We start from the raw sequence: 15336 nt of genomic DNA on the forward strand, positions 1-15336 counted from the left end.
TGCTCGCTTGGGTGAATGCAAAAGATCTAGTTGCACTGTTTGGAAGAACAGCAGGGGAGCTCTCCCCGGTGCCCTGGACGATATTTATCCCTTAATCGACGTCATGAAAGCAGATTGTTTCAGATTTCCAGCATCCGTAGTATTTTGCTCTTATCATTGCTGTTTGTGCGAGTTGCTGCGTGCAGGTTGGCGGCTGCGTTTCCTACATTACAACAGTGACTCCACTTCAAAAGTATCCCATTGATAGTAAAGTGCTTTGGGGTGCCCAAGTCATGAAATGTACTATATAACCATAAATCTTTTTTTGAAGGTGCAGTTACTGGGGCAGCGCTTTATACGTGAGGCTGACTCTGTTTTTCAGAACTCCCAATCTTGGATGGTGTTGCTTTTAGCTGTGAAATTTAGTCTGTGCATTTAGTTGGAGGAGGGGAAACTTCTGACTGGATTTGCTGGTGCTTGTCCAGTTATTGATAATTGTAATATAAAAGCAAAATACTGTGGATCTGGAAATCTGAAATCAAAAACAGAAAATGCTGGAAAAACTCCAGGTCTGGCAGCATCTGAGAGAGAAACAAAGTTAATGTTTTGAGTCCATATAACTCTTCTTCAGAGCATTGATAATCGTAACCTGGATGGGGTGAAGCCTCATACATTAAAACATAAAATCTACATGAGATCCATCCTATCGACACAAAACAGATTGATGAAACCTGTAACTAGCGCTAGTCCTGCACCTTTTTCTTTCAGACACATATCAAGCCTTTCAGTATTTTTAAATTTAGGTTTGTGGTATTTGAAGCTCTAATTCTTTTTTTCTAGGTTGTTCACATGCAGTAGTGTACATACAAAATGGCAGCAGATCAAGTGAAATTGTCCCATTTTATATTTTTGTGAGTTGACAGTTACAGGCGCAATCATGTCTCATTTTAAAAATAAAACAACATCCAGTCTAGTTGTGGACAAAGTAAATAGTCTCTTCTCTCATTACCTTGGAGCAACCAAATCAAGAGCAATACTGTCAGACACTTGTCAACAAATCTTCCTTGGGATAGAAATTATTGTATTAAGTGAATAAAAAGAGGAATAAAATAACCTGAATGAAGGACATGCACCTCAGTTGAGAAGCAGTGGGAAAAGACTTTTATTTCAAACCCAACTTTAGAATCAACTACTGAATAAAATAACCCCTGGCCTAATGTATCAAAAGAGCATTCTATATGAAGTAGCTAATATACAGTTTATTGCATTTGGGAACAAAGATTCTTTTCCCCTCCTTTTTGTCATAAACATATTCCTTAGTGAATTTGCTAATTCAAAATCTCTGTTCTCAAGCCACAGAACTTATTGAATGGCGGAGTAGGCTCAAGGGGCTGAGTGGCCTATTCCTGCTCCTAATTTGTATGTTCAGATGCTGTCTCTCCCTGGTCACTGGCTAAGTTTGAGTTTTGTAACCTCTGAGTCGAATTTGACTCTGAACTGAGCTGACCTTATATCCCTTCCATCATCAAGACCGCCTACTTCCACTCCTGTAACATTTCCACCCCAGGCTCATATTATCTTCAGCTGAAATCTAAATCTATGCCTTTGTGGTGTCTAGACTCAATTCCATTATTCTCCAAGCTAGCCTCCCACTGTCCATGCTGCAAACATGAGCTTATTTACTGCTCAGTTGTCCTTATCCTAACTCTTATCAGGACCCATACGCCCATCACCCTTGTGTTCACTAACCTCCCTGTCTGACAAGCTTCCAGTTTTAAAATTCTCTTCTTTGTTTTCAAATCCCTCCATGGCCTTGCCCTCCATGGCCTTGCCCTCCTTAACTTTAACCTTCTACATCTTTCCACAATCTCTATGTTCCTCTCATTCTTCCCACTTGTATGCCCTTGATTTTCATCGCTCCACTATTGGCACCTCTGCCTTCAGCTGCCTTGACCTAAGCTCCAGAATTACTTCCCGAAACCTCTCCCACTCTCTCTCCTCCTTTAAGATTCCCCTTAAAACCGTCCTCCTTAATCAAGCTTTTGTCATTTGTCTTGATATCTCATTGTGTGGCTTTGAATCAGATTGCTTCTGTAAATTGAAAGCAAAATACTGCGATTCTGATGAAAAGTCATATTAGACTCAACGTTGACTCTTTTTCTCCCCAGATACAGCCAGATCTGCTGAGTTTTTCCAACATTTTCTGTTTTTATTATTTCTTCTGAATTGCTTTGAGATGCTTTACTACATTTAACGGTGACCTATAAATGTAATTCCATGTTGAGTGAGACTCATTAATTAGGTTATTTGTTTGGCAAGTTAAGTAAGTATAGGTTGAGGAACTTCAGTTACATAGATTGGAGAAGTTTGGACTGTTCTCTTTGGAGAAGAGATGGCTGAGAGGTGATATGATAGAGGTATTCAAAATCAGGGGTCTGGACAAAGTAGAGAGGGCAAAACTGTTGTCAGTGGTGGAAGTGGTGCATAAAGGACAGGCGACATGAGGAAAATCTTTTTTTACACCACGCAGCAAATGGTCAGGATCTGGAATGCACTGCCTCAGAGTGTGATGGAGGCAGGTTTAATTGAGTGTTATGACCACATTAATTACTGCGCAAACCAAATCCCAGAGGGAAACTTGGCTTATGGGCCATACCCTATTTTTTTTGTATTCTGAAAATGAGAAGGGGATGTATTGATCTCAGCAGTAGGAAGTCCAGTAACACTTTTGAGATTTTAAAACTTAAAAGTAAAAGTTTTATTAGCAATAATAAGATAAAACTTAAGCACACAATATTACATATACACAGTTAAACTTAGTCTTACAAAATATTTCCCCAAAAAGACATGCTACTTGGTCAGACTTGCAAGTAAACACCTTCCAGACAATGCTCCCTTATAGATGTTTAACTTCAAAAAAATCCAGTAGGATTACCCATAGCAAACTGCTGTAGCTTCAATAAAGGCATACCACATGACCTGTGACTCTTCCACTCTGCTGTGAAAAATCCAAACTTCAGAATAACACTGCTTTTTGCAGCCCAAGACTTTTCTGGTTTGAATGGATGCTTGATTCAAACAGCACCCTCTCTCAGCCACAGCTCCAGCTGCTATAACTCACATCTCACAGCTCAACAGCTCTAAAATACCGTTTTTCCCTTTTATCTCGGGTTCCATTGTTTTCACACCTCTTTGAAACTCAGACCCTTCCAAATGTAAGATCTTTCGTATTTTAATCCTGTCTTTGCTTTTGGGTCAATAAAATATAATATCCCCACTTCTATTTACCTACGGCTATTTATGGATCTCCTGCAAGGTGCAAACATGACTCTTTTCACCTCAGACTCCCCTTTGATATTTAAACAAACTCTCCACTTACCTAAAAATGCAAATGTTAGATCTAACCTATTCGCTTATACCTCAAACCTAACACCTCTATCCTTTTCATGTTTTCAACCCACCAGTCAACCTATCTCCTATTAATAATCTCTGCCCCGCTTAATTAAGTCATACACACACAGTCTTCACAGAATGACACAATATTTCTGAAAAATATTTTTAAAAATCAATTTCTCACATGAGGCATTCAAGAAGGAATTGGATTATTATCAGTACAGGAAGAATGTGCAGGGCTACAGGTAGAAGGTGGGAGATCGGTATTCGGTAAATTGCTCCTTCAGAGAGCCAGCACAGACATGATGGGCTGATTGGTCATCTTCTGTGCTGTAACCATTCTATGATTCTATCTTTCTACTTTGTATATTTGCAAAATGGACCCATGCAGAATGTAGTCACCAAATCCACGATAAGCTGATCTGATTAAATGGAAATTATAGCATGTGGCAAGGACAGGGTGTGATGTTTATGTGTGTAACATTTTTTTATTTTCTTCTATCACCATTAAGGTTTTCCAGATCTTGTGTAAGCATGGGTTGGATGCAGGATAAAGCTCCCTCAACTACCCCAGCTTCATACTTTTTTGCTCCTACTGTTGTCAGCCTTATTGTTTAAGTGAGGTCTAAAAATACAATAGTCCTGACTGAATGTTGTGCTTTAGAGTTAACACTCACTATGCATTTTTCTGATGTCTAAAACACACTTTTTGGAATCCAGAGGCTAAACTATCTTGCCTCACTTTGTTCCTTGATTAGATTTCTTCTTTCATATTTCTTCGAAGAGGGAAACCACAGCAGCTGGCTGAATGTTAATGTTACTACCCAATTATATTGAAAGCATGATTCTGCAGAGATATACTGTTTTTGGCACTTCAAAATGTCAACCCAGCAATCCAGTCAAAATTCCAGCATTTTGGCATGATTGAGATTAGCAATCAAATTAGGATTTTAGGCTGGACCATCTAATTGGGAAACAGAAAGAAGTACAATATCAATAAAGCCAGCCTTTCCCAGGTGTTAAAATAATTAAAACTGCAATGTAAAAGTTTAAGCTTAATGTATGGCACAGTAATTTTGTGGTGAATGGCACAGTAATTTTGTGGTGAACCTTGCCTTCCCTCATAGACATCTCTTTTGGAAGTGTTCTTGTGGCTGAAGTGATGTACAGTAGAAAGTAACCAGGACAATCTGTCTAAAGTATGTATCTGTTACTAAGGAAAACTTGTCTGGCAAATGTGTGTATTGAAGACATGCTGTAGGTCTGCAACTGTTTAATGAGAAAGGCCAGCCACATGGCACAATGAAGATGGCCTAAATAAAAACAAAAAACTGCGGATGCTGGAAATCCAAAACAAAAACAGAATTACCTGGAAAAACTCAGCAGGTCTGGCAGCATCGGCGGAGAAGAAAAGAGTTGACGTTTCGAGTCCTCATGACCCTTCACTGCCAGACCTGCTGAGTTTTTCCAGGTAATTCTGTTTTTGTTTTGGATTTCCAGCATCCGCAGTTTTTTGTTTTTATCATGAAGATGGCCTGTTGGTTTGGCATATGTATGATCAGGGTAGTCTGAGAGTCCAGAATATGGAACCATATAATGGGAATTGCTAGTTATTATGGAGTGCGTGTATGTAATGAGATTAATATCCTTGTAGAAAGATTTGCTTTTGCTGCCTAAATACAAATTGCCCTACCATCTTTCTTGGGAGCATAAGTAAATGAGTGACATTGCAACATCTAAAACAGTCTCTTTTTGGAGGAAGGTTTTTCCCATCTTAATAATGAAGGGGAAAACTAGGAAGGAAACTTTCGCCATGCTATTGAACATTTGCAGGATAGTCAGTGGCAAAAGTCAGTTTGTTAGTTTATATAATTCTGAGTGAAAAGGATAACATGCAGTGAATTACTTTTGAAAGCCATAGTCAAAGTGCAAGTATTTTCTGGAATACATCATTCATTCATGTGTGCTCTGCCTGAAGGCAGGTCCTTGGATCGTTGGATCACAGAGACCCAAACAATCTCCAGCTACCACTACTCTCCTCCGTCTGGCTGAACTTGTTCTCACACTGAACAATTTCTCCTTAATCTCCTCTCACTTGCTCCAAATAAAAGGTGTGGCTATGGGTACTCGCATGGGCCCCAGCTATGCCTGTCTCTTTGTGGAGTATATGGAACATTCCTTGTTTCAGTCCTACTCCAGCCCCTTCCCACAACTCTTTCACTGGTACGTCGATGATTACTTCGGTGCTGCTTCATGCTCTCACCTGGACCTGGAAAAATTTTATTAATTTTGCTTCCAATTTCCACCCCTCCATCATTTTCACATGGTCCGTCTCTGACACTTCCCTTCCTTGACCACTCTGTCTCAATTTCTGGTGACAGACTGTCCACCAATATCCATTACAAGCCTACCGACTCCCACTGCTACCTCGACTACAGCTCCTCACACTCCATCCCATTCTCTCAGTTCCTTCGCCTCCGTCGCATCTGTTCTGATGATGCCACTTTCAAAAACAGCTCCTCTGACATGTCCTTCTTCTTCCTTAACTGAGGTTTTCCACCCACGGTGGTTGACAGGGCCCTCAACCGTGTCCAGCCCATCTCCCGCACATCCGCCCTCACACCTTCTCCCTCCCAGAAACATGATAGGGTCCCCCTTGTCCTCACTTATCACCCCACCAGCCTCCGCATTCAAAGGAGCATCCTCCGCCATTTCCATCAACTCCAGCATGATGCCACCACTAAACACATCTTCCCTTCACAACACCCCCCCCCCGGCCCAAACCCCCGGCGGCATTCCGCAGGGATCATTCCCTCCGGGACACCCTGGTTCATTCCTCCATCACCCCCTACTCCTCAAATGCCTCCCACGGCACCTTCCCATGCAACCGCAGAAGGTGCAACACCTGCCCCTTTACTTCCCCTCTCCTCACCGTCCAAGGGCCCAAACACTCCTTTCAAGTGAAGCAGCATTTCACTTGCACTTCCCTCAATTTAGTCTACTGCATTCGTTGTTCCCACATGTCCGTCCTTGGCTTGCTGCATTGTTCCAGTGAAGCTCAACACAAACTGGAGGAACAGCACCTCACCTTCCAACTAGGCACTTTACAGCCTTCCGGACTGAATATTTAGTTCAACAATTTTAGATCATGAACTCTCTCCTCCATCCCCACCCCCTTTCTGATCCCCCTCCCCCTTTTTTCCAATAATTGATATAGATTTTTCTTTTCCCACCTATTTCCATTATTTTTAAATGTATTTCCATCCATTGTTTTATCTCTACCTTTTAGCCTTTTTTGATTCCTTCACCCCACCCCCACTAGGGCTATCTGTACCTTGCTTGTCCTGCTTTCTACCCTCAATTAGCACATTCCTTAGATAATATCACCACCTTCAACAACTCTTTGTCCTATTGTCTGAGACATCTTTTGGTTATCTCCACCCATCACTGGCCCTCTATCCAGTTCTACTTGTCCCACCCCCGCCTTAAACCAGCTTATATTTCACCTCTCTTCTATCTTTACTTAGTTCTGTTGGGTCATTCGGACTCGAAACGTTAACTGTGTTCCTCTCTGCAGATGCTGCCAGACCTGCTGAGTTTTTCCAGGTATTTTTGTTTTTGCCATTGTCTGCTGATGCTTCATCCTGAGCCGTTTTCTCGGCAATTTTTAGTCAGTGGTGGTTTGCCACCACTGTCTTCCGCTCTCAGGGGCAGGGTGAGGAGTCAGATCCCAAGTCTACCCCAGCCAGAATGGCAATGGAATACACGCTGTGTTGGCATTACTCTGATTCATACGCCAGCAGTCTAGTCAACTGAGCTAACCGGGCCAATACATTAATCAGTTAAAGAACATAATTAAGTGAGGATTATTTACTTTAATTTAGAAAGGATCCACTTAGGATAGTTGAATGGCATCTCGGATCCTACCCCATGTGTCATACTTATACTGAGGATTGAAATATACAGAGAATTATACCCTTACCTGATGACTTGGTGAGATTTGGATCTGGGCAGTCAGACGCACACTCTCAGATTTGCTAAGAGGTAAATTCAGATGCTGCCCAACCTGCTTGCTTTCTGAATACTCTATCAATTCTTTATTTGACTTTTTTTTTGGGTTACAGGTACATGAGGCAAGATAGGTGAGAATTATAATCATTATCATGGCGCTGGAGGAAGAAGGAAACGTTACTGTAGTTGTCCGAATACGGCCGCAGAATCAACGAGAACAGGAGAATGATAACCATGCAGTTGTGGAAGTGGTAGATGAAAACGTTCTGGTCTTTGACCCAAAGGAAGACACAAACGATGATGTGTTTTCTGGAGCTAAGTTCAGAGACCGAGAGATGCCCCGTCGGAAAAGCAAGGATCTGAAGTTTGTGTTTGATAGAGTTTTTAATGAAACCTCTACACAGCAAGAGGTGTTTGAGTTCACAACGAAACCTATTTTGGAAGGTGTTTTGAATGGATACAATTGCTCAGGTAGGGTTTAAAGCTACATTACAGTTTGAAAACAGAGTCACTGTAGTCGCAGCACAGGTGTAAAATGTGCATTTGTGAAGCAATAAAATACAGCAGTACAGCTCCCTTCAGCTGCTGCTGCTTCAGTTCTCTGCCCAAAGCAGGTCCGACCCACAGTGTCATGACCTCTACCAAAGGTAGGGCAAGGAGACAGGTCCCAAATCCATCTCAGCCAGAATGAGGATTGAACCCTGTGCTGTTGGCACCAATCTGATCCACACTGGCTGTCCAGCCAACTGGCCCCCCACAAGGAGTCTGAGTTGCTGTGGCAACATACACTTTTGCATGCATGTTGTAGTCTGGAGCTATTTATAGTGATGGTAGAGGCTCCAATTTTTTTCCATAATATGGCTGACCAGGAATCTCCTGCGCTTACTGCCTGCCATTGGCTTACAAGTTGATACTTAGCCTGTTTGGCCACGTTATGAACATACCTTCCTTGGCCATCAAGCCCTGGAGTGGGACTTGAAGCCGGAGTTTCTGGCTTAGAGGCAGGGACACTGCTACCCACTGTGCCACAAGACCTCCTCATCCCTTTGGCTGAAATGAATTCCGATTGTGCACAAGTGCACCACTGATGACAACCTTTGATGCAGGAAATTTGCAAAGATGTTTGGGCTAAGACAATGTATCTATCTTGCTAAGCTGTTAACAATTGTCTTCATGTATTGCTTTTATCATAGCCTAGGTGTGAAAAGGAAACCAATGAATAAATTGCCAGCATATTTTAAATTCTGATAGGTAGACATTGCAGCCATTGATTACATGTTCTCAGAGATAAAGACATGTTGTTCCAGTATGTCATTTTTAATCCCTACAATAGCTGCCTCTTTCAGACACCACTTTGCGGCTTTTGTTGTCTCTTGAGACTATCCTACTTAGCAAATTGTGATGTGATGCTATGTAGCCTGGGTTAATTCATACTACTTCCAGTTATTTACAAAAGGTCTACAATGCAACCTGTTAGTGAATCAGGCTGTTTGCCTAAGGGTGGGAAAATCTTTGTAAAATAAAGAAAAACACTGAAATCACAAAAAGGTACTGCTGAGCAGTGCAAAATATTAAGTGGTGCTTGTATCATCCTGCATATTACCAGAATAATGCAAAATAAACTATCCCATCTATAAGTGCTATGGTTAAAAGTAGGGTTTACGGACCACTCTAACAAAGTTTTTAGCTTTCGCAAGTCATGGTTAAATGGATTTGGGCACATTTAATTCCTTGATATGTTTCTTACTTATGATGCAAGTTCCTACTTCCCAGTTTTCAAATGGCATCCTCCCATTACCCCCACCCCCCACTTCCCCTTGCCCCCCCCACTTCCCCTTGCCCCCACGTCCCCCACTTCCCCTTGCCCCCACCCCCCCCGACTTCCCCTTGCCCCCCACCCCCCCGACTTCCCCTTGCCCCCCACCCCCCAACTTCCCCTTGCCCCCCACCCCCCTACTTCCCCTTCCCCCCACACTTCCCCTTCCCCCCACTTCCCCTTGCCCCCCACCCCCCCACTTCCCCTTCCCCCCACTTCCCCTTCCCCCCACTTCCCCTTCCCCCCACTTCCCCTTCCCCCCACTTCCCCTTGCCCCCCACCCCCCCACTTCCCCTTCCCCCCACTTCCCCTTCCCCCCACTTCCCCTTGCCCCCCACCCCCCCCACTTCCCCTTGCCCCCCACCTCCCCACTTCCCCTTGCCCCCCCCCCACACTTCCCCTTCCCCCCACTTCCCCTTGCCCCCCACCCCCCCACTTCCCCTTCCCCCCACTTCCCCTTCCCCCCACTTCCCCTTCCCCCCACTTCCCCTTGCCCCTCACCCCCCCACTTCCCCTTCCCCCCACTTCCCCTTCCCCCCACTTCCCCTTGCCCCCCACCCCCCCCCCCCCACTTCCCCTTGCCCCCCACCTCCCCACTTCCCCTTCCCCCCACCGGTCCCCAGTCCCCCCTTATCCCACCCCTTTGTTTTTTTCTTTCATTTCTCGAAGACAGTAGCTGCCCAAAATCAAAATACGGAAAATGCTGGAAAAACTCAGCAAGTCCGGCAGCATCGAGAAAGCAGCGAAATCATCAGAACCAGTTTTGTTTCTTTTTCTGCAAATGCTGTCAGACATATGGGTTATTTCCAGCATTTTCTGTTTTATTTGTGTTAAAACATAGCTTTATCATGTATTCCACACAATTCATAAGTGCCAGCTATAAATCACTTAAGTAGCCAAAAAGGCTACTATTCTGCATCAGAGAAATTATCAATATAAAGACTTTCAGAAAATATTTTGTTTGGCTTTAAAATTTAGAGCTTAAACTAAATCTGGTCAATGTTGCTTAAATTTAGTAATAACCTCTGTAATACAGTCTGTCAATGATCAACAGCATAAATATGTTTGCAATTAATGCTGGAATGTTGAATTGTAATCACTGTTAACCCTTTCCATGATTGCTGCTTTATACTAACTCCCTAAGGTAACATTGCAATGGATCCATTACTGGCTGTAATTTTAAGCAGAGAGTATGGAGCCAGCCCCTTGAACATTTTTGAGCTTCTGCTATTTTGGTAGCTCACTTCAGAATTGCTTAAAATTCATTCTTGCTTATTAGTTAATATAAATCCTGTCAGCAATGGCCTAATGAGTTTAATTCTTTGAAGCTTTATAAAGCAACTATCCATTACTTGTGGTTAGGTTCAATCAGCTTGAAGGCAAAAAAAAGCTAACAGCAGTTACTTCTGGTTCACATTTTTGAGAGGCAAACAACAAGTAATCACTAGTGCATTCTTTCTCCATTCCTTGAAGAGTAATCCACAGTGAAGGCTTCATATGTAGAGTCGAGAAGACAGTTGTTTTGAGCAGAAGTGCGATGTAAGGGGATTAATCCAATTTAAACTATTTTGGCCCATTGAGCCTCCTTCCAGAAAAGCAGGTACAATTTGCTGATCATGTTGACCTGGTATAATATATCTTTGTGTAGGGTGCCTGCTAACCTCCATATTGTAACTTCTTATTGACTGATGGCAAGTTGCCCATTTGAGGAATATATTCAGGTCCAGGTCCTATGCTGGCCTTGTCTTTCTCGGTTGAATATTTACAGATATGATGGAGTGATTTTTTAAGTTGTAATTAAATGTGAAAATTTGGGCCAGTGGGCTGTATTCTCCCATCTGAGTCAGAAGGTTGTGGGATCAGGCTTTGCTCATATATCTAGGCTGACACTTTAATGCAGTACTGAGGTAGTGAAGCTCTGCCATCATTCAGGTGTGACATTAAACTGAGGTCTTGTCTGCTCCCTGAAGTGGATGTAAAAGATCCCATCGCATTATTTGAAAAGCAGGGAAATTCTCTCTCATGTGTTGGCCAATATTTATCTCTCAACTAGCATCATTAAGAGAGATTATCAGGTTATTTTACATAGAATATCCAGCCATTTGTCCCAAAAGGTCCATGCTGGTATTGATGCTTGACTTGAACCTCCTCATATCCTTCCTCCTTCCAATAATCAGCATAATCCTCTATTCCCTTCTTCCTCATGTACTTACCTAGCTTTATTTATTTATCATATTGCTGTTTGTATGATCTTGCTGTATGCAAATTGTCTACTAAATTTCCTGCATTACAACTTTAAAAAATTCTTAATTGGATCTAAAGCACTTTGGATCACGTTGAGGTCATGAAAGGTAAAAATATATTTGTTACTTTAATCTCTCTCTGCTCCTCTCTCCCTTTCCCTCTGTCCTCTTTTGTCCCCATTCTCCCCCTCACCCCACCCCCAGCTAACAGAAATACAACCTTTTACAGATATAACTGTACCTAACTAGATTTTACATTATCTTTGTCCAAAGATATATAGTGGGGGAAAAAAATTCTCATTTGACAGGGCAATACGACTTTTCATCACAGTTACTTTTTCCTTTCATGTTTGCTTAGGAGCACTGAGGTAAAAGGTCATTTGCTTGCTGGTGAGAGATTGCACTGAAAGAATTTCTAATGTGTTGTATGTATTATTTTTCCAGTCTTTGCTTATGGTGCAACAGGATCTGGGAAGACCCATACAATGTTGGGCAGTGCTGATCAGCCTGGCGTGATGTATCACACTATGATGCAGCTGTATGAGAGAATCGAAGAGATGAAGGATGAGAAAATTTGTGAAGTTGCTGTCTCATATTTGGAGGCAAGTGGACACACTTTTTAAGAAAATTCACATGCTAAGTATATTGACAGAGCCTGATGAACCTTGTTTAACATCACTCCTTTATATACCAGTTATCATTTTACAACAATTTATATAGTGTCTTTAGCATAACAAAATATCCCAAGGTGCTGCACAGGAACATTAATAAACAAAGCCACATAAGGAGATATTAGGTCAGATGCTCAAAAGCTTGGCAAAGAGATATGCTTTAAGGAGAGACTTAGAGAAGCAAGGTGAGGTAGGGAGGAAATTCCAGAGCTTGGGGCCTGAGAAATTGAAGCTGGGCCACCAATGCTTGAGCAAAGAACTCAACTGAATTGCCAGCAAAGAATTGATTAACTAAAGATATAGTCGATTTCCCTTAGGTGTAACTGTTCTGTGTGGTGGTGACATCACAATAGAGTATAATCAGCTATTTATCTACTCCCAACTCAAACTGATGAGTGCACAGTTGCCGTATTGAAAGGGGTGGATGTTTGTGAACAGACTACAAATGATAATGGCTACTGGAAGAAGCTGGTTGCCAGTAAGTTTATTATTAGCTTGTATTGATTATCAGATCTAATGAGCAACAGTCACGACTGATGGTGAGGGATAATTACTACTAAGGTTTGTGTGTGGGATAAATACTCAGCAGAGCTTGTGGATGTTTGCAGGGGCAGGGCATATGTACTTGAGACTGAAGATCTTCATTTGTGCCCAGCAGTCTTGGTTGGGGCTTTTCCTGGTCCACGCATATTTTTGTTTTTTGATCTTCTGGCCAATTTTGAACATTGATCCGCATCAAAGGCCAGTTCTATTACTAAAGATTCCGTACAGTTCAGAGAACTATGTAAATAAATGTGATCTTCTGTGTGGTACTGAAGCACAATGCACTTATTTGCAACCACTGGTTGAGCTGCAGTCACTGTTGTAACTCTTTTGAGTACAAACACGTTTCCATCTGTTTATACAGATGAGGTTACATTGTTTCATAGTTTGCCATTGTGAGATTTGAACTCTTGATCTTGGGGTTACAAACCCAGTACCATAACCACTTGGCTATTCAGGCCAAGCCCCACTGAAGCACAATGGATTAACTATCCAACCACCTTTTTACTTAGTAATCAAATCAAATATTCTAAACTAGTTGTTACATCACAGTGGTTGCATGGTAGCGTTAAAACTGAAACACTAACAATTCTGAGCACACTGGCTGTTGCCATTGGCTGTAATGTCAACTGTTGCCAAAACACCTGAGCCAAAATGGAATAAATTAAGCTTTCCCATTATGTCTTTTTTTTAAATGGGTATCTGAAAATAATGAGCAGCGATCTCATCTCTGGGTTCAGGTGATGATTATGAACCATTCGAGGTTTGCCCCTTCTGGTCCTCTGGAGTCCTCTGTGAGATTGCCATCTTGTAAGCCCTTCCAAGTTTCCTTACTGTTATCGACCGAAGTGGTTTTACAAAGTGGTCCTTTGTAGCTGCTTCACATAAATAGAGTTGTAGGCTGCTGAGCTGGATGGAGCTCTGCACTGATGTGTGAGTATAATGTCTGATGTAATAATGATTTTAGCTGTTAAATGCTGACAGGCCGCTGACATAAATTGGGATGTGTGAAATAATAATCTTCCCTGCCAGGGTTTAGCATTTGTCTTCATGCTATTAAAAATGTGTTGGGTGAATGCCATCAGGTTTGAAACTGCAAACTGTTGATCTGAACAGATTTAATACTATTACTACAGATTCTGGGGAATAACTGCCAGGGAGAAACAGGAAATTTTAAAATTCAGCAAATACAGAAAACCATGCCTCGAAGAATGACTTCAAGAAACTATTAATTCTCTAAATTGATCTTGTGTTTTATTAAACGGAAACTGCACTTGGATTCAACTAATGTGGTCCTGGCTAACATTTTCATGTGTAATGCCTTAAGCAGTCTTGCCACTTGTGCTCGTCAATAAAAACATCCTCAACCATGCTCCTTCATGTGTCAGAATAATCAGGAATTTTGGAGCCCATTTTAACTTACATTGCTCTGGTGTTAGATGGGGATTGGAGGGATAGTGAAACAAGATGTGTAGTGTTGAGCCACATTCTGTGAAATAACTGTCTGTTTCAAATTCTGGGATCAGCCAAGTAATCCATTCCTGGATATTAAAATGATTGCAGACCATGTTGTGACATACTGGCAAATTCATTTTGGAACCTTTGCTCTTGGACTTCTGCTAACTATGTACAAAAGCATATAATCATTTTTCAAAGTAGAGAGAGAATTGGGACAAAAATGGTAAGGGATAAATAGAAACTGGAGTCTGGAGGGAGAAATTGACTTAGAATCTGTTACATCAGAACAGGAACAGAATAGCTGGTAAAAAGACAGACCCAGACAACAGGGTAAAGGAGGTAAAAACAATATTTAACTGCTGAACAGGTCCAATGTGCAATTTATCTTGCAATTCTTGCTAGATGATGGTTCTTGACTTTGTTCATGGATTTATATGAATCGGGCTCTTGCCCTTGGGTGCATTGTCGTTTGGAGTTGAGTGCATGTTTTCCTGGCCGACGCACAACTTGCATTTATACGGCACTTTCAACGCAATAAAATGTTCCAAAGCATTCACAGGGTCATTAACACATGCAGTCTGCAGAACTCCCTCATCCATCTTAACTCATTTCCAGCCCCTTCTTTTCTGATGCTTGCATTGGTGATTGCTCCTTTCAGTCTATGGTCGATTATGACTTGTCATGCCATAGTACATGCAACCTAGTGCAATCATGCTGTGCTTTCCATTTGCCCTCAACCATGCACTAAATTAACAGTTTGCTGAAGCTACATCATGTCCAATTTTAATTGTTTTACTCAAGGAAGCTCTGAACCAAGGTTTTTCTTTGAAGATAAATACTTGAAATAGCTGGAAATCTGACATGGCTGCCTTGTGATTTCTGATTATTGATTATTCCATGTTAGAGAAAGGGGAAGGGTAGGAATATTGGCCCATATCAGCAGAAGGCTTGTTAAAATATTATGGATGCAAAACATTTAATTATTGTAGCTAGATTTTTGCTTTCGGTAACAGGTGGCTATGGCTTTTTGGCTTTCTTGGTCTCTTGGCTTTTGAGGAACTAATTCTCAATTCCACCTACACTAGCGTAAGCACACCCTTCAAAACCAAGCCACAATTTTGAGTCTTATCAAGCAGAAAGCACAGTTTTGTGGTCAGTCACATTAATGTATGTATAATACAAGGATGGATTTGTATAAGTTTTTTAAGATTATCAATCCTCA

The 15336-nt window shown here is 41.8% G+C and overlaps 1 protein-coding gene across 1 annotated transcript in view; it reads left to right on the forward strand.

Annotated features, from left to right (window-relative positions):
- Positions 1-15336, forward strand: part of LOC121271705 (kinesin-like protein KIF18A) — a 74995-nt gene that overhangs the window by 2144 nt on the left and 57515 nt on the right. The window contains exons 2-3 of the mRNA XM_041177874.1: positions 7497-7854; positions 11887-12044. Of these exons, the coding sequence (XP_041033808.1) occupies positions 7536-7854; positions 11887-12044 (477 nt within the window). The 5' untranslated portion in view covers positions 7497-7535. The remainder of the gene's footprint in view (positions 1-7496; positions 7855-11886; positions 12045-15336) is intronic.

Source organism: Carcharodon carcharias, chromosome 31 (assembly GCF_017639515.1).
Source record: "Carcharodon carcharias isolate sCarCar2 chromosome 31, sCarCar2.pri, whole genome shotgun sequence".
Taxonomy (NCBI): Eukaryota; Metazoa; Chordata; class Chondrichthyes; order Lamniformes; family Lamnidae; genus Carcharodon; species Carcharodon carcharias.